Genomic DNA, 24,223 nt, shown 5'->3' on the forward strand with positions numbered 1-24,223 from the left:
ATAGGCAGAACATTCCTTTATTTTCTCTCTCCATCTAAATCTATTGCTCTCCTGCACACAGTGCTAGCAGACAATGTCCCATTTGATGATGAAGATGAAGGAGAACCTTTCGACTTTGACAGTGGCGATGACATCCCTGAGGCGCCTCCAGCGCCTCCCAGCTTCCCCAGTGAGGATCCCAGCCAGGCAAACTCTGTGACCGGTCATCCTGAGGGCTCTTACAGCAACTTGGACCCTCCAGCACAGTTCTCCAACTTGGCACCAACATCAGAAGACGCTGCAGTTGCCACAAGCAAACCCTCCTCCGCAGGCAGAGAAACAACAGAAACTGAAGAGACATCTGTTGCTGAGGGAACTAATGACAGGGAAGAGGATTTACCACCACTACCGTCTCCACCTCCTCCTGTTGGTTATGGCATACAGACAGATCCCAGAAGCACAGGTTTGTAACCCAGAGTGTTTACATTTCACTTTTCTTCACAGTGGGGGTATCTGCTTTGAGTTTAACCTTCTGTCCTATGAGTGTCTGTCTTTACCATATTTGTACTCTGAAAACCGTTAGTTGTAAATGGCACTTTAAGTACAGTTTTTTTTTTCTCTCTCTTTTTTTTTCCCCCCTTTTTGGCAGTGGTCTTAAATTCCCCAAATTCTTTTGGTATTCTCTGTTTACAGTCTCCAGCCCTACAGCTCTGGCTAAAGTTAGGACTTAAATGAAGGCTGTCCATGTCTCTCATGGTATATCAGTAAAAATCATTCACTACAGCCTAGTTTCATTAATGCATTCTGATGCATCCAGAAATATTCTCACTGTGCTATGTTCTGGGTTTTTTGTGTGAAGGGATCAAAGCACACCCATATCATTTTTTTTTTTGATGTTTTTAAGATAAATCATTAGTTGGTTTATACTCAGGTTTCCTGACAATAGCTCCCTCTGTAGCTCCTCATAAGCTTTGTCTTCCTAAACAGGGCATGCAAAATAACCATAGTAGACTCTAAACTAAATGTCATACAAATTGTATTTGTATGACATGCACTCCTATTAAATAAACTAGAATATATTTTCTAATTAGGCTCGTTCATCAAATGAAAGGCAACTTCAGAAAATAGCCTTTTAAGCAGATTTTAAAAACACGTTTATGTAAACATGTTTTATTAATTTTTTTATTGATTGATGAATTAATTTTATAGCCAATGTTATGTTTTTTTTTAAATTTTCTGTAAGCAGAAAATCATCATAGCTGGAACAGCTTGAGAATACCAGTCTGTGTGTAATCTATATAATGTTTCGCTGAGTAGTTTGACTTGAGCTTTTTAAAAATATTCTAATTTATTGAACAAAACTATTTATTGTATGGTTGAATCTCCATTTCAACTTATGATGAACAAATTACATTTCTAAGGTTTCCTTTCCACCAGACTAATGCAGAACTTCAGGATCAAAAATCAGGCAGAACATGGATTGCCACTGCAGCCTTGGAGCTAAACACAGATTGCTGCCGGTAAAGTGTGATGGAGCGTGAACGTGCGTGGACTGTCTTCAAGACGTCCTGAGATGCTGTTGCTTCATTGTCATGTTCTCAGCATGTGTGGGTCTTGGGTGCAGCATGGAGGAGCTTGATAGCAGCTATGATGGCACCTCCAGGTCATCAGAGCATCTGAAGGGGGTGGCCGTACTGACCTCAAGCTAAGGCTATGTCTTCATCGCGCCCACGTTAGGCTGGAAGTGCTGCAAGGAATTTATTGCAACTGTCTCGTCACTGTGACTGTTAAGACAAAAATTATCTCACTTAACTGAACAAACCACTCCTCTAACTCACAGCTGGAGAGCTACAGACGCACGCACGCCTATATATCATGCATGCAGTTGCTGAAAGATCAAGGGAAGCTAAGAGTTTTTAAGGCTGTAGTTAAAATGCAAAACATATTTGTCATGTTCTCAATGAAAAGCCCTGGCATTGTATGAGGAAGGAAGTGGGGGGAAAAAAATAGAACAAGGAGTAAAAAGCACAGGCAGCCATTTATAAAGGGTTTATAATTTAATCTTATAGGCACAGCATCTTAATCTGCTGACAACCTGATGAAAGTGGCACCGTCTTTTTTTTGTCCCCCCACAGAACAAGGCTTAAGCTGATTGTTGAGGTGAACAAACATTTTGCCTTTGAAATCTAGCAGACTGTGTGGAGAAATTGTAGCTGTGCCGTGGTACTAAGGAGTCATCATCATAAGAAAATGGCAAAGGAAAACAAAGGGCAAAATATTGTATTCAGAAACATATTAAGAATCAGTTTAAACGTAGTGAAACTTAGTAACCTTGTATTTTAATGTGTCTTCCTGTGTCTCTGTCTGGTTTGGCGTCATGGTGCTGCTTCAATTGAATGGTAAAGCTGTATCCCTCGTCTCTCTGCAGACACTGAAGGGGAGAGTGCATCTCTGAATGACCCACACCCTCCACAGGGTTTGCCCAGGACTTCCTCTCAGAGTAAAGTCAACCCTTACTCTGTGATTGATATCACTCCCATTCAGCTGCAGCAAGAGCAGCAACACGGACCCTCCTCTTCCACTTCCTCACCAAGGGAGTCGAAAGTACGAGAGGAAGAGGGCCAGGATATCCACACCAGCTCGTCTAGCATTACTTCAGGATACTCTGTGCCTGTGCCATGTGGCTATGCGACCCCCTCTGGTGTACCGCTCATCACACCTGCCTACACCACACCGGTCATCATCCGACATCTCTCCGTGGATGAAGATGGTAAAGTAGAGATCCTAACTAGGGAATGTTTCAAATTGTTTCACTTGATAAGAAAAGAAAAGATAAGAAGATGTTGAGCTATTCTGGAGATATCCACAAAAGCAAACCATTCAGCTTTTTGAATTCAGACACTTACAGTGTGTGGGTTTCAGCGGCTCTCAGTGGCTTCCAGCTCCTTACTTTTTTTTTTTTTTTGCTCTTGTTTTTCCTAAAGCCTTGCCACAAGGAAGTGAGAGACTAAATTTAGATCTCCCCACAGATCTGTGCTGGCTGTGAGGATTTTCCGGTTTCCCTAAAATCTTGCAGTCCACGCATGCTCAGAAGCCTAAAGCACCATTATTATCTTCTCAACCTCAGAGTGGGTTGAAATACTCAGTTTTATTCTAGTAAATAACCTCAATGTATCTGATCCTAAAATTGTTTTAAAATTTTGTTGTTGTTTTTTCTGGCCACAACAAACATTGCTGCATTATGATGTTGTTGAGATGTTTTTTTGTTTTTTTTTTAAATATAATGAATAAATCAAGATTATGTTTAAGTGAAATTAAGTATCAGTTTTACAACATTGAAGTCAAAATCATGGTATGTGGGGAGCAGTTGGCGACACCTGGTGGCAGATGAAGTGTTTTAAACCTGTTCTGATTAGATAATGCAAACCACTGTTGAGTTTGATTAAATCTTTAGTGCTACATGTGGAAGAAGCATTCATACTTGTGACCAAATGTGTGGTTTCACTGGTTACAGTGCATTGCGAAATTATATTTGCCTTTTTCGGGATGGAGAGCCAGTGTCTCTGCTGTAGATAAGACAGACTTCATTGACATAGACACACATTGTGTGGCAAGAGTTGTTTTTTTTTTCATACACATAATCATATGAAAGGATTTGATTTTGTAAAATGCTGTTCAAAATACTATTCAGTCAATATGGAATGAATATTGGTTTTGTGAAAAAATAGTAATTACGCTTAAAAAAAACATGCAACAACTAATAAGGCATCAAGCGTCTGTATCTTGGGGAATTTCTTGACCAGACACGTGGATAAAACATGAATAGTTACTTACATACTTATTTTTATTTTGAGTCTTTCAATTTATGAATTTATTCTCATTTGTAAAGCAAAACATAACTAGACTAATTCATTATTTAGAATGTGTTACCTATTACAAAAACATGCTAAATTACTTCTTTCTCTTTTTTTTTTTTACCCCAAACAGGCAATCTGTACTAGAGGATACAAACCTCGAAGTGTACTACTAGACTTTGTTTTAATTTTAGACTAGATGCATACAAATAATTTTCACATGTATGTATATATGCCTGTCCATTTAAGGGCTAATTTCTTGCCAATTACCAGCCTATACAGAACACCCAGTTAAAACATTTTTGTTGATTTTTTTTTTTTTTTTTTTTAGATGAACTCTTGTGTTGTTCTTAAGTCATACTCTTTCTTTTTCTGTTTGGCAATATGCAGCTGGTAGCAAAATGTTCTTTATGTTATTTTGTTGTGTAACACTTTTTCCTTTCATCTTTCAGTGACGGTAGTCGGGACCAGCAACACCTCTGCTGACAGGTGAGCCTCAGAACACATAACCATCTCATGCGTGTAGATTTTTTTTCAAATGTATTTAAGATAGTCATTTTATAGTTGCTTTTTGAAAATAAATTCTGCAATTTGATCACTTACCTGAAAAACAAGATATTAAAAAGAGTTTATGCGCACATATTTTTTAAAGTGTTTTCAGTGAAGAGAATCCAGCTATTGCAGAGGAAGATGCTTTGGCTAAATGGGCATCAGATCCTGCAAACACTGCTTGGATGGAAAGTAAGTAAGATAACTGGTTTGGAAAAAAAAAAAAGTTAATTCAGTTGTTGTTTACTGCGTTATTGCACAATAGCTGCCTTCAGAAAATCCTTTCTTTTTTCCATGTGACACAACTGAGACTTCCTTCCCTTTTAATTTGAGGAAGCGGTCCCTTCTGTGCGCCTTTCTTTTAGATCTTTCTTACATTATTACCCAAAGGTGGCCCAAGTACTCCAGCTGTCTTTTTGCACCAAACGTTTATTCTTGTTATGTTTTGAAATGTGCTTCAGATCCAGATGAGGTGATCTACGATGATGTCCCCAGAGAAAACTCAGACTCTAACACAGGTTCGAACTTTCTTTTTCAAGTTCAGCATGGAGCTTCCTCTCTTTAACTTTGCAGTAGGCAGTACAGCTTCTTTCATTTCCCCGGCTTGCTGTGATTTCTTAAAAACGCGGTTTTTCTCTTATTGCTGTTCAATGTGAAACAATAGGATTCACAAGCTTTAAATATCAAATAGCACTTTTTGTGTTTTAGTTTCTACATGCAGCATGTTAAATTTAAAGTTCATTAATGTTACCTGTTTTTTGAATCAAAAGCCCAATAAACTATATTTTGGAATGTTCTGAACAGAAAGTGAAGTTGCAGAATTTCCTCATGCATTTTTGTCCTCCACACAGATCCAGATGAGATGATCTATGATGATGTGGAGCTCGGCGAGGAGGGCGGCTGCAGCAGCTCCCTCGATAACGGCTGGAGCTCGAGTGAGTTTGAAAGCTACGACGAGGCGAGTGACGGGGAGGATCGTCCTGAGAATGGCCTGCCCCACGCATTCATGAGAGGAAAGCCGCCACAGAGGAAAATGCATGTGAGTATAACAATCACCTTTTCATTTCCACTTTGCATTTACTGAGACCTTTGTCTGTTTGAAAATCAGTTTTTTTTTTCATATTTGTTCAGTTCTGTCTTTATATATCCTTTACATGAAGGTTTAGTATGCAGATTTTCATTATATGTAATCATTTACATGTAGAAATGGGTTTATTAATGTGTTAATGAAATTAATTCATCTCCACTTTGAAAATATTGATGCCTATCCTTTAATCTTATCTGTTCATTTTCACTTACCCAAGAGACTGACTGAAGCTTTCTGGAGCTGTATGGAGCATAGAGTAGGTCTACACCGCTTCACCCATAGCTGTTGCTACATCCTGCTGGTCAGCTGGAAAAAGACAGATCTGACCATTTAGAAAATCTTTCTCGTTGTTGCTTTTCTGTGTTTTAAAATAATAATAATTTATTACAAAATGGAAGTTGAGTCTACTAAGATAGTGTTTTAAATTTTGGGTTTAAACATCATGGACCTCTCGTATTTTTTTTCCAAGGTTAACTTATTGTTAAAACCTCATGAAGGAGAGGAAGGAGAAAAAATGCTCAGAAATAAGTCGCTGAAGCCCAATTATTAGAACAAGCTGTATTCTAGATTGAAATTTGGTTTTATTTTATTCTAATCTATAAATACAAACTGATTTTTGCTTTTTTTTAAATTCCTCAAATCAGGACAAAACAAGAAGTGCACTTCTCACAAGAGGCATATATATATATATATATATATATATATATATATATATATATATTATTTTCTGTGACTCATTTAAACAAATCAGTATTTATGGAGAAAACAAAAGCAAGTGAAGAGACTAACCACTTGAGTTTCTTGACACCGTGAGCTGCAACCCAACTCTCAAACCATGACCAGTAATCCTTGCTTTGCTTTTGTTTAGCTCTCTCAAGATCTGACACGCTTGAAAGAACACTATGAGAAAAAGATGAAAGAGCTAATGGCAAGTACAGTGGGAGCTGTAGAGCTGCAGCAGTTAAAACAGAAACACGAGCAGAAGGTAAACTAGGCTCACCTCATGTGTCTGTGCTAGATTAAAACAAACTAGTCCCAACCCCTTTGACTCTCAGTCTGGCTAACCCCACTGACCTGGTACCTTCATCCCGGTTTGGTGTTTAATATTTTTGGTGGTGGTACTGGTGAAGGGTTAGCATCCAGTCATTTTACTTCACCGCCTGCTTCATTGATATGACTTGTGATTTCTTTTTTGCACCAGAGATTATAAAGGTTAGGATAGACTGTTTTCTAACATAGATGAGTTTAATTGACGGTGAACTGAGACACCAGCAACACCGAGTCTTATTGAGCTGAAACCTTCACGTACAGGGCCTTCCAAAAGTACTCATAGATTTTTATTACCAGCTCACAGAAATTTGAGGAACCTTGTATTTTTTCCCTTCTCAATTTACAGATATGTTGCACTTTTTCAAGCCTTTCACACAAAATCGTCGTCAAATACACTAGAGTTTGGAATTGTAAAGTGATAAAATGTAAAAAAATATAAGCGGTATGAGTACTTCAGAAAGGCACAGCAAATCGTGGAGTCAGATACTGCAGAACAAGTTTACTGCAGTCAAACTCTCCCATCTTACATTTGTCACTTAGTAATAAAATCCAGATCTTATTTTTTGCTGAAGTCTCAGTTGCTGCCATTCTTTGATTATGTTGTCCCATACATCTTGATCTGTACTCTAACCCTCTTCCGTTGTAGCTCAGCCGCTGTATAGCTTTAGGTTTTAAAAAAAAGTGAACTAAACATCATCTCAGACAGAGCTCTGATGGTTCAAAAAACCAAGTGAGAGTTAATGCTGAGATGTAAGTTATAGTGTTTTCCTGTCACCCAAGATGCAAAAGCTGGTGAAGGCAGCTAAGGAAGGGACGAAAGACGGGCTTGAGAAAACTAAAGCTGCGGTGAAGAGGGGACGTTCTTTCATCAAAACAAAGTCGTTCTGTCAAGGTATGTGATTACTTTGCAGAACCACACAGCTCTACCATCCTGTCAATAAAAAGAGGTCTTGTTTTACTGTTTTAGAGAGAAAGTTAGCTTGCTTTGAGGATGAGTCTGAGGTCTTCATCGAGGTGGACTGCTTCAACAACGTTGAGCCTGTGCTCCCGCCAACTCCACAGGGTCTCTCGCAGCAGCAGGTAAGGACTTTCCATAGGAGCCTTTGAAGCTGCAAAAGTAGGAAACCGTGTTTTAAAAACTAATGCTTTTGTATTTTCTATCTGCAGCTTGTGCGACGATGTATATTGGGCTCTATATTAGATAGTGAGAAGAACTATCTCGATGCTCTCAAAAGGATTTTAGAGGTGTGTAAGTACAGCTGGACTAATGTGGCGCCTTTATTTTGAAATGGTGGTTATTACAGGTTATGTATGTACGTATCTTTTCAGCAATACGAGAAACCCCTTTCCCAGATTGAGCCCAGGCTGCTCAGCGACAGGAAGCTGAAGATCATCTTTTATCGTGTGCGGGAGATCCTGCAGTGCCACTTCCTGTTCCAGATTGCACTGGCAAGCCGTGTGTCCGAGTGGGACAGCCTGGAGATGATCGGGGATGTTTTTGTGGCATCGGTAAGAATTAATCTACATATTAAACACTTGTAAACATAAACGACAAATCAGTCGAGGTAATCTTTGTTTTTCTATGAAGATTTTTACACTTTTAGCTCTTCTTTTTAAAATAAAGCTACATAAAAAAAAAAGCATTTCAAATTGTGTTATGGATGAAAACCTTCAGTGACTCAGGTGCTTTTGCAGGCATTTTTATAAAAAAAAAACTTTAAATGTAGACATGGAAAGATGGAGAAATATACCAATATACCCGTGATGTCGGTAACTGGATGATAAGAAATGTTTATATATTTCTAATATAAACACGATGAGGTCGATTTTTGGAAACAAGTGTAAAATATTAAATGCATTTTAGAGTAAGATACAACTTAACTTTACATAGACATTCTCAGTTTCTTATTTGATTGCCCAATCAGCATCTTTCTGCAACTACAAGTTGATACTTAATTTATATACATTCATGTTAAACTTTTGTTCTGTTCCCATACAGTTTTCTAAATCCATGGTGCTGGACGCCTACAGCGAGTATGTTAACAACTTCAGCACAGCGATGGCAGTTGTAAGGAAGACGTGTGCCTCTAAACCGAGCTTCCTGGAGTTCCTCAAGGTTTGAAAGCCTGATACTAACCTTGAGTGACAATGGTGCTCATATTAGGGATGATGATGTCTTATGTTTTATTCTTTTTTTTTTTCCATGTGTTGTTTTGATTGAAAGCCTTTACAGTTTGTCTTCCAGTTATTTTATACACACTTGTATGTAGTATTCTTATATGCCTTATAAAAACAGTTGTGCTTATGTGCAGCATCGCCAAGAATCCAGCAGTGACCGCATGACTCTTTATGGCCTGATGATGAAACCCATTCAGAGATTCCCACAGTTCATTTTGCTCCTTCAGGTAATAAGCAGAACAACTGGTTATGCATGCTCTCACCAGCAGAGGGAGTGACAAACTTTCTAATGAATGTCCTTTTTTTTTTTTGGCTCTCACAGAGAGGGAATTGCTCTCTGTGGATATGTTTTTTCTTTTCTTTCAACTTTGCTCTCCTTTGCCCTAGATTTTTTTTTAAATTTTTATCAGTGTCTTTTCACAAAATTAAAGGCATAGTTTTGCATTCAATTGTAAAAGTTAATGTGAGTACCAGCAAAATAATGACATTATATGACATTGGAAATATCCACATAAAGCTGGAAAACTAACAATTGTTTACCAGAGCCTATTGGTCTCTAGTGTTAATGTTGTATTCCTCTCATCCTCATCAGGACATGCTGAAGAACACACCGGTGGGCCATGCAGACCGTCTCCCCCTGCAGATGGCCCTGACCGAGCTGGAGACCTTGGCCGAGAAGCTCAATGAAAAAAAGAGGGAAGCTGACCAACGCTGCGAGATCCGTCACATTGCAAAGGCCATGAATGAACGTTACCTTAATAAGGTCTGTATTTTGTAGGCTTTGGTGAAAGGCTGTGCTTAAGTCAAACTTCAAATGGATCAGAAAACATTGTTACCATATTTTTCTCTATCATCTAGAACAGTTTAAATGAAACCTTGTTTAGATTTTGTTTAGTCTTCGAGGTATCTACTTGTTCTCTCTTGCAGTGTGACCCTCTTAGATGTCTGATCATATCACAGACAGACTCTTCTTTTAAATATCGTTTCACATCATTTTACTTCCTCAGATTTATTTTTTTTTTTCTAAACTTGCCGCTGATAATTATAATGACCAATTTTGGGTGTTCTTTCCTTGGTGACAGCATCCACATCAGAGTGGTGTTGTCTCTGCAATCTGGTAGCATTTAGTATGATGCATTCACTGGCTGAAAAAAGTTAAGATTTTTTCCATTCCCATCAATGCCAATCAACCTGCAGGTTTCCTCTTCCTTAGGATCTTATCAGTGCTTTATTTAGTGTATTGTGTTAGACATGTGGATAGAATCCAAACAATCCCCTTATTGTCATTATCTGTCTGTCTGTTCCACCTACTCTGGCTTCTGTGCTAACTCATGTTTACGGGACATCGAGTGTGGGCCTGTTGACTTTTACTCCTCACAGGCTTTAATTACTCTGAATCATAGTTTTTATATACTGCTATCCATAATGAGCACTTTCACAGTGGAGTCACAAGAAACGTGGAAAACAAGGTTCAAATTCACTCACTGTGAAATTAAGGACTTTTATCATGTTTTTCATCACTCTAGCTTCTGAGTAACGGTAGCCGCTACCTGATTCGCTCAGACGACATGGTGGAGACTGTTTACAATGAGCGTGGTGAAATCATCAAAACGAAAGAACGACGTCTCTTTCTGCTAAATGATGTCCTGATGTGTGCCACGCCCAATATCCGGTGAGGGAGATCTGAACCCTTTCAATAGAAATGTGATTTAGTACTATTTTAAGCTTTGAATATTGGAACATGTGTTCTCCCTGTTGTATACGTTTCAAATTAAAAATTTCTGCTTGGTTTTCTCTCCACATTTTCTTGCGTGTTGTCACTTTCTTACAGTACTGGATGGGAATTTTCCTTCCTTCCTGTATATGTTTCTTTTTTTTTTTGTTTTTGTTTCCCCACTTATGACATTTGCCTTTCCTTTTTAATCTCAACAGATGCCAGGATGGCAGTGGGAGTGGCAGTGGAAATGCTCCGTTTGACCAGAAGTTTCTCCTGAAGTGGAGTGTGCCTTTAAATTTTGTGGAAGTGTTGGAGTTTGGATCCAGTGAGGAAATGGTCGATAACAGCCGATACCCTGCTCCTCACTCTGGGGAGAAGGTGGTGATCAACGCTAAGCCAAGTACGAAACACAATGTTCCTTTTAACTTTTTCTGACCGTTAGTCTTCCAATCGCCTTTCTTCTATTTTCCGATAATACCTGGTTTCATTTAATAAGATATGCAGAAGATTATTTTTTTTCTTTTATCATTTTTAAACTTCTTCTGTGGTTTTTCAATAAGATCCTCCAGAAAGTGCAAGAGTGACTGTAGTTTTTTTTAGTTGTATGTAGCATGGAAACATAACACAGTACTGGAACGTCCAACATCTGTTGCTGCACACTGCTCCTCAGCTTGTCTAAAGAATGATTCTACTACGTGGCTGTCAAAACTAAGAAACCTGACTGTTTGGAAATATTTCTGATTACAAAAACACCAACAGTGATGCTTTCTAATGAAACAGATTAACTAGTATTGCTTATATTAAGATACCGTGGATCCTCGCCTATTTACAGTCAAGTATTTTTATGTGGATATAGCAGGTGTGGAAGGTATTGGTTCTGCTGCAGACATCCAGAGTTCAAGTCCCAAGCTTGAGACCTTTCCTGTATGTCTACCGCCCTTTTCTCTTAGCCCATTTCCTGTCAGTTGGCTGTGAGTGAAGGCCACTACTGTCACCAATCTTTTTTTTTTTTTAACCCTTGCTAAATTCAGACTCTGAGTATGTGCTTTTTTCTCTCTCTCTCTCTCTCTCTCTCTCTCTCTCTCTCTCCCCCCCCCCCACCCCCTCCTCTTTGGCCGTTTGGTCTGCTGGCTACTGAGTCCAGTGATTTCAGTCTTTCCACTGAGTTCTCCGCTATGCCAAACAGCTGCTCAGCCACTTTAAAAAAAACCAGATCAGAGAAAGATGCATAAAGAGTGTATTATTTTGTGGTTTTGGTACTGTAGTTTTTATTTTTGATATCCTCTGTGGTATTGCTAAGTTGCTAAATGCTTTGATAAATAGTTACGCATGGTCTGTCTAGCAGAGGTCAAAGACGCACACTTTTACTGTGGTACCAGGCTGGAATTGCTACCTTTAAATTATACACTGCCTTTTTCAGTCCACCCACGTTCCAACTTTTACAGAGTTTCTCTTGTACAGTTACCTAGTACGGAGCCCTCCAGGGGACATGGGGAATTTTTTTTTTTCTTTTGCATTCCCTCGCAAAACTTTTGCGTCCGCTCGCAATAATCTACTGATCAGTTCATGCGGCATAATTGAATACTGTAAGCCTTTCTTACGGTGGCCGCCGTACTTTCTGCTTTAATACAAGCTTATAGGGTTTTTCCATGGACTATTGAGTTATTATCGCGGGGTAATAAGTCATCTGATTGTCTCTATTGTGTTCGTAGTCTGAATGGTTTAAAGGGCTGCTTTCTGTGCCATTCCATCTTAGCCTTAACAGACATAAACATGCAGTAAATAAATCGATTTTCAATCAGTTTTTTGCACCAAAACGTTAATAATAATAAACAAGTTTTCACTGAGGCTCTGTAAGAGCAATATGAATGAAATAAGTAATTATTGATATGACAGGAGCAGCGGCTTTGACACCTGGTGGTGGGAGTGACATCATCAAATATGAATGGGAAGGTGATTGGCTGCTGGCTCTGTGTGTATGAGGCAGCGGGTGAGCTGGGTGGTCAGTCCTCGCAAAGTTTGGAGCATGATAATAAAAATTAAATACATCGATAATTGTGACAGAACAAAGAAGAGGTTAGGAGTTGATTGATACACGGACAGATGAGATTCCCCGAGTTAACCCAGTGCGACCCTCTGCCACCATTAGTTTGCTGTGTTTTATAATAATAAAACGTGTTTATTATTATTAACGCTTTGGTGCAAAAAACTGAATGAAAATCGATTTATTTACTGCATGTTTATGTCTGTTAAGGCTAAGATGGAACGGCACAGAAAGCAGCCCTTTAACCCATTCAGACACGAACACAATGGAGACACAATCAGATGACTTATTACCCCGCGATAATAACTCAATAGTCAATGGAAAAACCTTATAAGTTTGTATTAAAGCAGTAAGTACAGCGGCCACTGTAAAAAAGATTTACAGTTTCAATTATGCCGCATGAACTGATCAGCAGATTATTGCGAGGGGACGCAAAAGTTTTGCGAGGGGACGCAAAAGTTTTGCGAGGGGATGCAAAAGTTTTGCGAGGGGATGCAAAAGAGAAAAAAATTTCCCATGTCCCCTGGAGGGCTCTGTAACCTAGCATTCAGTCTTTTCTGCCATATGTGATATTTATCTTCTATTAAAACTCTCCAATGATATTGAGCATGGGAGTACAAATTCATTGGTTTTATTACCTATGATTTTCAAATGTGTGCCAAGCATTTGTATTCAGCCCCATTTTATTCTAATAACCCTAAATGAAATCTATTCCAACTACCTTCTCACACATGGATGAAGGTACTGTGGTAGGCAGCTCAGACGGTATATCACCCTTTACAAATATTCCTCTTGGTGTAATGTTATGGTGGCACCATTAGCCTGTGGAGATGTTTTTTTTTTTTTTAATTGGCAGGGACAGGGAGGCTGGTCAGTTAAGCTGTTCACAGATGCTCTTCATCCAGTCTGACTGCGTTTAAGCCATTTTGAATAATTGTTTAAATATTTAACTTTTATTTCAGTCGTGTGTGACTACACTGGTAGCAATATACCCTTAAAAGACTTCAACACATTTGAGTTTTATTAAAAAAATACTTTGAAAACCATTTGTCATTTTCCTTTTATGTACTAGTTTGTGGTAATGTGCCCCATAAAACCACACTAGCACATTGAGGCTTCTGGTTGTGTCATAAAATGTGTTCTTGGCGCTGTACAGCAAACCTTTCTGTTTGGTTTAAAGCCATCTTTAAGTGTGTGTGCGTGCACTTCAAATGTGTGTGTGTGTGTGTGTGTTTTTTTTTCTTCTTTTTTTCATTAATAAGTGGAAAGAATAGTTGCTCATCTGTTTTGGGCCAAAAAGCACCTCTGGCACCTGAGCCCTGCGAAAATATTCTCCGACATGTGATGTCATTTCGTTGTCATGTCTTTCTGCACTGGCACCATCTAAAACTGGTCATTTAAAGTCAGTTTCCTGCTGTGCTCACACCCAGTGTGTAATTTGTAGACAGTTTGTTACTTCATAAATGGCTGGCTTTGCTATAAACATGCCTTTACTGGTGCTTTGTTTGCGTGCTTTCGTATTCAGCACTTGGACAAAGAGCCATTTAGAAATCTAGATCTGAACGTGGATCACACAGTGAGCACTTCAGCGCCATGAAGGTAATTTGTATCTCTATATCGTCCTATTTTTATATAGATAATTCAGTTCTAAACAGCAAGAACCCATAAAGAGTCATGGATTCTGTTACCAAACAATAAATGATTTATTTATATTAAATACGCTTCAAGATCTGTGAAAATTAAAGCTGGTCTTTTAACTGTAACTTAAACTTGTCAAGCATTCCACTTTTAAATTAGACAGTGTCTAATTCTACATATATATGCAGTACCAGACAGTAATATGTCTCAAAATGCCCACATTGTTAAATGTGTTCTGTACAGCAGTGTCTATATTTCAAGGTATGTTTTAAAAAATGCTGCACCATGCTCATTGTGGGATACTTGGAATAAAAATGAAGAGATGAAAGTATTATTCAAAGTGACATGCAAAACCAACCTTTCGGCCCCTGAAAGCCAAGATGTGCAGTATTGTGTCCTTGTAAACAAACGATGTGAACGACAATCCAGGCAAGTTTGTAAAACTGTCACTGCAGCCTGTGGGAAACTGTTTGCCCTTTATTGATCTTTGTCCTATTTCTAACTGCTGCTCCCATTCTTGCTCATTGTTTCCCGAGTGTCCACTCTTTTCTAAGGGAACTATTGAGAACTGAAACTGTTGCCAAATCAACACTGTTGCCAGTTTCTGAACACAGATTCTTCTTCTTCTTCTTCTTTCTTTTTTTTTTTTTAACTATCCAGACTGTTTCACTCAATGTCCATTGAATTTATTTGGGACATTTGAAACCATGAAGTTTTCTTTTCTTTTTCATTTATAGACAAACTTTACATGGGCCCCGGTCAGCTGTACCAAGACCTGCAGAACCTAATCCATGACCTTGGTTTGGTCAACCAGATAGCTGGTATGATTGGCAGCCTCAAAGGGAACTACCAGGTACGTCGTACCTGCACCAAACTCAAACATGAAGTCAGATCAGAGGCAGTCACTTCAATATATTACCCACAAACCAAAGCAGAGCTAAGTTTGTCAACACATTTTCATTTTGGAATGTTTTTTTTAGACATGCTAGTTTTAGTCTAGAACTTGCTACATTTCATTGCTACACAACTTTATTTTACCACACAAGTTTTTGTGTGGTAAAATAAAAACAAAAGAAATGTATAATGAGGGAAAAAATATTTTTTTTCACAGCACTTTCAAATTTCTGGAGTCTCTAGAGTTCCACTATTATAATTGCTTTATTTTCTGTGAGATTTTTAAGTCAGGTTTTACTATTTTTAAAACAGAACAAGAGGATATAAAGTTGACATTTTAAACAGTTTTTACATTAACAGTGGAGCAGGAATCAAAACCGTCTGTTTGTATTCCCTGAAAAATATGGATCCATACCTTTACTAAACTCTGCAAAAACTTGCCAACATTTCCAAATCATGAATGAACCATGACAGAGATCGCTGCCTAAAAAGTGTAAAGCAGAGCAACTTCACTGTACCTTCCTCAGCCTGTATTAATTGCACCTTGTTTTCTCTTGCAGTTTGACTAATTCTTTGACAAGTTGCAGAAAATAGAGCTTCTTTTTGCAGACCTCCTTATTAAGTTGCATCTGTTTACTCTTTATTTAATACATGTTTAATGATAGAATTTAACCTACATAGCTACATGTTCCTTCAGAATACATAAGAATAACAATTAAGCTGTGGTTTGTTTTATTGCGACAAACTTCTCCTGCAGAGTTTAGTTGTCTCATAGGCTCTGATTTGAATAGTCCAGAGCTGTCCTATCAAGTGTCTGTCAACACAAGATTGCCAGTGGTAATGAAATAGTGCTTTAGCCTGCAGAGTGCAGTGTGAGTCTCTGTGTTTGTGCTGTGCTGGTAGGTCTGTCAGATTCAGACGGGAGTCATAGAGAGGCTGACAGAGAAGTTGTGTGTCCAAATAGATGAAGGTGAGAATGGATTCTAATGCAGAGGAATGGGAAAGAAAAAAGCCAGACATACTGTGGCAAGATTTTATCTCTACATTCCTCGTCCTAATTCATACAGACAGTATTATAGTTATAAATGCGCAACAAGAGAATTTTCATGTTGAGGGCTATGCTGAAATGTCGAGATGTCATTGGCATTGACATTTTAAGGTCACATTTCCTCCTACTTGTTCTTGCAATGTGAATGCTAACCCCTACAAATTCTGTTCTTCAGAATTTTTCCAGAAAATCATTTGTGGAAAAAAAAAAACTGTGGAAAACATTTATTCCACTCCTTCCCCTGTTGTTGTCCTCATTCCTTCACATTTTCCATATAATTCTTCTTCTCCTCAATTTGATTTCCCTGATTTTTTTTTTCCCATCTTTTTCTCCATTATTTCTTGTGTGCAGAATGTAAATTCCACTGTGGCGCAGGACTGGGTTTCAGGTCTCCAGAGGCTAATATTGAAGAAGGAAGAAGAGATCAGGGCAGCTGACCGGTGCAGGATTCAGCTCCAGCTGCCTGGCAAAAACGACAAGTCTGTTTTCTACCCAAATAAATGCAAATGCTTTGCTCTTTTTGTTGTTGTTGTTGTTCTCCTGTTCCAGGCTTTATCCTAACAAATGTTTTGTTTATCCTGCAGCTGACTTTATCCCCTTTTACCCTGCTTTTCCTTGCATCCTCACTGTCCCCTCTGTATGCATCAGGCTTTATGAGAGAGAATTAGACCACATTTGGATAAACAAGTTCCTCCACCAGCTCTAATCTGAGGCATGAATCACAAGGGAGAAAAAGCACATCAGTGTTTGCAACCAGAGTCTACCCAGCTGCTCCTGTATACAAATATTCATGCTTCCTATTAAGCCACACCATTATACCCCACACATGGATCCCCAAGAGTGCATCTTGTTTTGACCCTTCCACATTCTCTGTGACCATGACTACCCTGCTCTTTATTTCTCTCCCCAATTCTGTCATTCCTCTCAGTTGCGTCTAACTGCTGGGATTATCCAAGGGTATGTTTGGAAACACAGCTGCACCCATTTCATTCCTTTCCTGATCCCCTCCTTGCAGAACACAACGCTTCAGAGCTACAGCTCTGGAGAGGAGGGAAGCATTTCGGAGACACAAACAGGCACATGCGTTTGTGTCTACAAACTGTTTATAGAAGTGATAATTGACTTTCACTTCTGTTGCACCTTTTCTGAATTGTTCGATATCAGGTTTTAGTACTTTGCAAAGATACATACTCTTAAAGAATTATTTATTTATTTTTTTTACATTCTGTTGCAGACACTCAATGTTTGAGTGTTTGTACGTCACTTTGCCGTAAAGGCAAGCCTTTACGACAAAGTGACGAGAAGATAACAATTTTTTTTGAAGCTCTTAAGAGATCATTTTTGCAGTTTGCAAGCTAAATAGGGGCTATGCCAGACTTGTGGAAGATGGTGCTCAGGACAGACAGGACATTTAAAATGCCTCGTGTTGTGGAAAACTTAACTGCACATCAATCTTGCAAGCACTATTTTCACCTTAAAACATGGTGGAAGCATCAAGCTGAAGGGATACTCTTCCTCAGCACGGATTGGAAAGTTGTCAGGATTTAATGAGAGAATGGTGGGAAATGAATCTAAAGAAACTCTGGGGAAAAAAGCCTGTTGGAGCCCATAAAACACTTGAGATGGGGACCAAGGTTGACCTTCCGGGAGAATAGCAACCCACTGCAAACAGCCAGAGCTACAATGTGACGGTTTATATCAAATCATATTCATGTGTTTGAACAGCCCAGTCAAAGTCCAGACCTAAATTAAATTTATAATCTGAGGAAAGGTTTTGGACATCAATGGTTAGTGAATCAGACTGATCTTGAGTTTACTTGCATAGAAAAATGGGCAAAAGTCTCATTCTCTAGTTGTAGCTGTAACTATAGCGGGTGACTCTACAAGGTTTTACATGCCAAGCCAACCTGTTTTAGATTTTTTTTTTTTTTTTCGTGCAAGGAACCATTTAACATGTATTCATTTCATTTATATAATTTATTAATCACACTTATGTCCTATGATGCCCAAGACTACATAAAATCTCAATGAAATATATTGAAGCTTTTGATGGTGGGGGGGGTAATTCAATGAAGATGAAAACTTATGCAAGACACTGTAATCAAAAACATAGACAGAGAAGTGAGTATAGATGATGGCCTACGGACAGAAAAACATTAGGAAAGTTATTGTTGGTCCAGGTTTGGAATATAAAAGGGGGTGAAGGCACTTTATTAGATGTTAAACTTCTAAGTGTTTTAATGACAAATTTACTAATCAATGGACGGCTATTTTTAAGCATTATCTGAAGAACTTTACAGTTAAATGCAAGCCAGAGTCCTGTATTTTTCTGATCATGTGTGTGTTTGCTCTGTCCTCTTCTATTTTGGCAGGGCCGGTAAGCCCACATACTTCAGTGCGGTGTTTAATACACTCAGCCCAGCCATCAAGCAGTCATGGATCAGTAACCTGCAGATGGCAAAGTTGGCTCTAGGTACTGTATTGTGCTTCCATGTGTCTGTTGCACATTAGACCCTTTTGAATCCACATATAACTCTTTTCTACCTTATTTAATGTAAGAGTCAAACTTGGGCCTGTTCAGATTGTGCACATCCATTGAGAACTGGAATGCTTAATCACAGTTTCTGCTAATAGTTTGAATTCCTGAGATGACAATTGGAGTTTTACAACGTGATGCCTGGAACGTTCTAACTGAAAACAGATGGTTTTGTTCTCTGAATAACCTGTGTGCCTCATTTGTGTTTTAAATCAGAGGAGGACAACCTGCAGGGCTGGTTCTTTGCAGATGATGACGGTAATCACATCAAGAAGCAGAAACACCCCCTCTTGCTTCGACAGATGCCTGTGGTAATGTCAAAACTGCAAGAGTTCAAGGTGAGTTTCCTTCTCTACTGCTCTTTTCAAGGTATCCTGGGTGTTTTTCATCAAGGATATATATAAAAAAGAAAAGAAAAGAGGCTACCAGCAGTACATTAGTGAGCAATACCTACTAAGAATTCTTGGTAAGCTAGAATATTCTATTCATTTAACATTTGATTGATTTGCCATCCCGAAGAATGTTTCTGATAAATACTGTAGTAACACCTTTGGAGTAACAGAAATTACTACAAATGTCCACTATTAAATATGTGGGTGATAAATGTTGTATACTTTATTTTAGATACTTCACATTTTTCTTCAGGGATTTATAAAAAAAGGAAACATTTAAAGATTTCCACACTAAAAATGATCAAAAGAAAAAAAAAAAGTACCCATCTACTCATTGTCAACAACTTTTTTTTTATTTAATGTACAATGAGCATTTATCTTAAGTAGAGCTAACACTTTTTCAGAGCGTTAAAGTATTAACACATAGATTTAAATCGCAAATGTGCTTTTGTCATATTTTGCCAACTCTTCTTTTTTTTAAACATTATCGCAGCGAGTGCTCCTTAAGTCTCCACACAAAGATTCTGTGTTTTAACAACTTAAAATAATACCAAACAGCTGATTTTGTCTTTCTGTTAGTATCCATGAAAGTTTTCTTTTTCAGCCAGCTGTTCAGCAGTGCAGAGAGGCAGCACAAAATCACCCAGTGGTACAGTCATAAACACCACCAATCTTTCTTTTGCTTTTTCTGGCCTCTAACTAAAAGATCTTTAAACTATTCGAACTATACAATGGAAAAGTTCACTGGTTTTGAAACTATCACTTTTTAAAACCTCATTGTACTCATTTGGATACCAGTAAACAAAACATGTCTAACTGATCCTTTATTTGCTGTGGAGAGAGAGAGAGAGAGAGCAAGTTTCCACTGGCATCACTTTAAAGTCAGAAGAAACAGTTACTCGTACATCATGGGAAAGAGGCAGGACTGCAATCCTTTCAATGTATGATTAATTTAATTAGGTATTTAATGACATTCCTTTTCTTGGATCTTTGACCTGATGAAGGTGTAAGTAGGATATACATGTTAATAAAATGGCAAGTCTTCAAGATTCCCTTCATCCACTCCAAATGTCCTCTAAAGAGAGCAAGAGTTCACGCTGTGGTTTTATATTCTACAGCAGTCTTTACAGGTGAGAGGTGAAGATTATCTTTTATTTTGTAATTCTTTTGTTTTATGGATTAAGTTGAGTCGGGGTTAATTTTGCAACACTTTGTCCAACAGCTCTCTGAGTTTCCAGAGCCACTCATTTGCTGTCCACAGTTTGTTTGGTTAGCTTTCTTGGTTACAGAGTCGGGCCTAATGGCATCATGTTGTAAGTTTAACACCAAAACAGGCCCTTAAAGTTTTATGGGGTAGAGACTATAGCTCAGATGTCTACTCCTACTACTTCAGCCTTATTACATGGAGCAGCATGCTTTTCCTGGTGAGCTGCAGCAACACTGCAGGCCTTTAAATATGAACCTGGCACCATGCACCATCTGGTTGATTTTTATTTCTTGATGCTCTCCTTTTTACAATCGTTCAGTAAAGAAGAGAAAAAAAATAAATCTTTCACCTTACATTTAAAGTGGTAGGCCACACTGAGTTGTGCAGTAAAATGAAATTACCAGAATAAAGTAGTGAACCTATCTTGCCATGAATCATTTCAAAGACCCATTCTGTTGGTGTTACACAAAATACAGTGAAATGCATTGTTGATAGATGAGGTTAGCAGGCTTCATGATCTGATTCCACTTCACTGAAATTATTTTGTATGTCAAAATAGTTGCCACACTTATGACATCTTGAGTTGCAGTGAAAATCCAATCGTAATACAGGCTTTTTGCAAAACTTAACCGTAGAAGAGTAATAACAAAAGGGAAGTGCTATGTGTACTGTCTGCACAGTACAGCCTGTGCTTATTCTGTAACACTTATTTATGCATTGACATTTTTTGTTTTATGTAAAACATGTAGATAAAAACCTAATAAGATAAAATACCCACTGTATTATTAAAAACTGTGGCGAAATCTTAAGACATGTAAATTTGGAAAATCATGACATTTTTGAAATACTGCACTTGGAAGGTTGGTGAACTGGTGAGCTGCTCTCTCACAGGACGGTGATCCATGAGCGCAGTGAGGTCACATTGCAAGCTGTGCAGCAAGTGCTGACGGGCTGGTGGTTGCTGTGAAAACAACAGCTGGAACTTTAAATAGCTGGTTAGCTCAGTCAGTCAGAACATGTTGCTAATAGCTACAAGGTTTGATCTCTATACGGGCTAATTAATGTTGAGCTCTCTCCAAAACATTTAAAGATTTAAAAGGTTAAAGTGAGTCTAATCTTGACCCATAGTACCTCCTTGGTATTCAAAGGGTAATTCAAGCATGTAATTGGTAGGTTTACAGTTAAACAGTTGGTGAAAACAAATAGAGATTCAGAGGTCAAGCCTGGGTTTTTCAGAAGAAGCTGAGTGTTCAACAAGTTTGACTTTTTTTTTTTACGCTTAGGTTGAAACCACAAACATCTGTGACTTTGTCATGGTGACCTAATGCATGTATTTACGAGATGTTTTTCTATGTTGTGTGGCAGGTGGAATGTGCCGTTCACAACCCAGAGCCATACATAAACACAGAAAGCACAGCCGACTCTCCCGTGGTTGGCCACGGATGTGTCTGGGTGAGATCATTTCCTGTGTGGCTTAGAAGGAGTTGCTAAATCACCTAACAGAACAAAAATAAGTTTCAGGATTGTGCAGTGTGACTCATCAGTTTTTAAAGGAGTTTGGGGGTTTTCTTCTCTTGGTTCAGGTTGCAAGTTGCACCAACCAGATGGGTCAAATTGCTATAGTGGCCATGCAGAACTCCTGCCCCAAAGTGACGGAGTGTTTCAACGTGGAGTCCCGAATCCTTTGCATGGCTTACGTCCCAACAGAGCAACTTAAGGAGGACGGTGAAAAGCTTCCAGATAGCAATTATGCTCCCCCTGCAAAGGCCAGTGATACCCCCACCGTCTGCTTAGGCATGGAGGAGGGCAGGTACGAATACACACCCTTACATGGAAAATCACCTGAAAATGTAGAAATTCTCCCAACAGTTCAAATACACCTAAAAAGAGTCGCTTTGTTTTTCCTTACGAATATGTATGTTGAAATAGTTTTGCTCTAATTCTTTTTCTACTCATCCTGTTTAGTATCATTGTGTATAAGAGCACCCAGCGGTCCAAGAAAATACGCCTGCAGCATTTCTTCACCCCAGACAAGTCCACAGTCACCAGCCTGGTCTATAAAAAGCCCTGTCTGTACGCTGGGCTGGTTAGTGGCGCCGTCGCCATTTACTCCAGATCACAAGGTGCGTTTCTTAAATATTGCAGAAGCACTTTAAAGTTTTTAAAACTTTGTTTTTCTTCTTTTTTCCAAATCTGCAAATAAATGAAGTTTGCAAACATCATAAATAGCCAGTAAAAAAACAACTCAGTCATAACATTGTGAAGTTCTGCCACAACCCTTACATCTGGTTGAATTTCTTTTCAAAACTTGGATACTTTACTGACAAACTTTGATGTTTTACAGCCCGATATCACTGGATATGTATGTTAGGTGTGTAAGTCAGTGGCTCTGGGTGTAGCTTGAGGTCAGGGGTTTTCTCTGCTGTGTGTTTAAGCCCAGTTTCCATTTGCTTTGTTGTCTAGGTGAAGCCGCTATATTAACTCTGACCTGTTTAATGTTTTTCCTCCTTTGCTTCCGAGCACAGACTCCTTACACTCGGCCAAACTCTTCCCACACTTTTTCACATTCTCCGTTTTGTCCCATCTGTCATCAGCTGTCATAGTGGCGCAGACAATGTGTGTCTGGGATTGTGCTACGAGTAGAAATATGCTATTTTTTTCCCCTTTTTTTGTTTTTTCCAAATTTGACACAACTGAATCTGAATTTCCTCACAACTGTGTAATTCCACTGTTGTAAGCCATTTAGGTCATTGTTACTACACTGCCTTGCAAACTTTCGAATGTTTCTTGAATTTTCCAACCTGGTCAAATGGATAAGTTTAAAGGTAGATAATCCCTTTTGCGAAGCTGCACTATCAAAAAGATTTCACTGCACTAGAGCTTGGAAAGCAAAGACAGATGGATGAATATGGATGATTGCCTACAGACCTTTTTTTTTTTTTTTTCTATTCGTCTGCACTTAGCTTGGAAGAAATTATCAGTGTGCAACTATTCTGGAATGTTTTTGGATGATTCCTTGTTTGGGTGAATATGAGAGTCCCCCCTTCACCCCCCCTTATTTAGTCCTACTGGTTACCAGACAGCTGTATAGTATATGGGACTATTTTCTTACCAGATGCAAATCTTGGTCCTGAGCAGTTGAAGTATTTTTTACACCATTAAAAATTCTCACACCATGTCTGGAATACGATGCTTAATACTAAAATTGACTCATCCTGAAAACATTTCAGCGTGTATGTTTTGTAAATGTCTTTGCATTTTAACCAGATGCATCGTTTATCTTGCTGAGGACAGAATCAGATCATATTCCTTCAAGGGTATCTTCAAAACCTCCGGATATCAAAACAACTGAACAGACGGGCTTTCTAATTCCTACAGTGCTGCTGAGCTTCTGAAGCTGTATGGGAAATGTGACTCTGCTGTTGATGCGGTGTTTTCTGAAGCTGGCAACCTCATTCTGCCATGTTTGCTGTTTCCCAAATGAAGGACTGTGTGAGAAATTGAGAAAGGGGGGAGGCAGTGATTCAGCACTGGGCGGACGCCACAGTAAGAAACTCGCATCATGAGCTTGGTTTCTTTCTGTGCAGCCGACCTGTAATATCTCATTTTTCCCAGAGAGAATAATGAGCTTTATTGTTTGTAGCATTTCTATTTAGTTTTCCACTTGCACCTATCATTTTTTTTTTGTTTTTTTTTTTGTATAGCCGACAGTGACATGAAGGAATGAAACAGTTCAACAAGTAAAAGATGTGGGCAGATACACTTCAGCTGAGAGGACTTATGTAAGCCTGAAAGCTGGCACTGCTGTCTTGTTTTTTTTTCACTACTGCTCCTTTTTGTTTTCTGTGCAACATTTTTTTTTCTTTTAGAAATTCACCTACACAGTGCCATTGTTCCAATATTGATTCCGAGCAAATCCCTTCTGGCTTGTTTAGCAATTACTGTATTTCTAGAGAAAAAAAAAAACAAAAAACATATTTCACTACTTTTCCATCAATAGCCATATTTGTGCCTTGATTGTAAACAAATATTTTACCAAAGTCTCAATCA

General features: G+C 38.6%; 1 protein-coding gene across 2 annotated transcripts in view; it reads left to right on the forward strand.

Moving 5' to 3' along the window:
• Window positions 1–24,223, forward strand: part of arhgef10 (Rho guanine nucleotide exchange factor 10) — a 49,227-nt gene that overhangs the window by 10,681 nt on the left and 14,323 nt on the right. The window contains exons 3-25 of one of the 2 annotated variants that reach the window (XM_015013293.2): window positions 62–442; window positions 2,408–2,749; window positions 4,286–4,322; window positions 4,486–4,574; window positions 4,844–4,900; window positions 5,234–5,421; window positions 6,338–6,454; window positions 7,300–7,411; window positions 7,487–7,599; window positions 7,687–7,764; window positions 7,849–8,028; window positions 8,519–8,635; window positions 8,832–8,924; window positions 9,290–9,460; window positions 10,224–10,369; window positions 10,630–10,814; window positions 14,834–14,949; window positions 16,390–16,517; window positions 18,411–18,511; window positions 18,791–18,912; window positions 21,539–21,625; window positions 21,757–21,983; window positions 22,139–22,296. In XM_015013293.2, the coding sequence (XP_014868779.2) occupies window positions 62–442; window positions 2,408–2,749; window positions 4,286–4,322; window positions 4,486–4,574; window positions 4,844–4,900; window positions 5,234–5,421; window positions 6,338–6,454; window positions 7,300–7,411; window positions 7,487–7,599; window positions 7,687–7,764; window positions 7,849–8,028; window positions 8,519–8,635; window positions 8,832–8,924; window positions 9,290–9,460; window positions 10,224–10,369; window positions 10,630–10,814; window positions 14,834–14,949; window positions 16,390–16,517; window positions 18,411–18,511; window positions 18,791–18,912; window positions 21,539–21,625; window positions 21,757–21,983; window positions 22,139–22,296 (3,345 nt within the window). The remainder of the gene's footprint in view (window positions 1–61; window positions 443–2,407; window positions 2,750–4,285; window positions 4,323–4,485; window positions 4,575–4,843; window positions 4,901–5,233; window positions 5,422–6,337; window positions 6,455–7,299; window positions 7,412–7,486; window positions 7,600–7,686; window positions 7,765–7,848; window positions 8,029–8,518; window positions 8,636–8,831; window positions 8,925–9,289; window positions 9,461–10,223; window positions 10,370–10,629; window positions 10,815–14,833; window positions 14,950–16,389; window positions 16,518–18,410; window positions 18,512–18,790; window positions 18,913–21,538; window positions 21,626–21,756; window positions 21,984–22,138; window positions 22,297–24,223) is intronic. The other variant, XM_015013301.2, reaches the window with a different exon arrangement.

This window comes from Poecilia mexicana, unplaced genomic scaffold, assembly GCF_051168715.1.
Source record: "Poecilia mexicana isolate PSO_F unplaced genomic scaffold, ASM5116871v1 scaffold_22, whole genome shotgun sequence".
Lineage (NCBI taxonomy): Eukaryota > Metazoa > Chordata > Actinopteri > Cyprinodontiformes > Poeciliidae > Poecilia > Poecilia mexicana.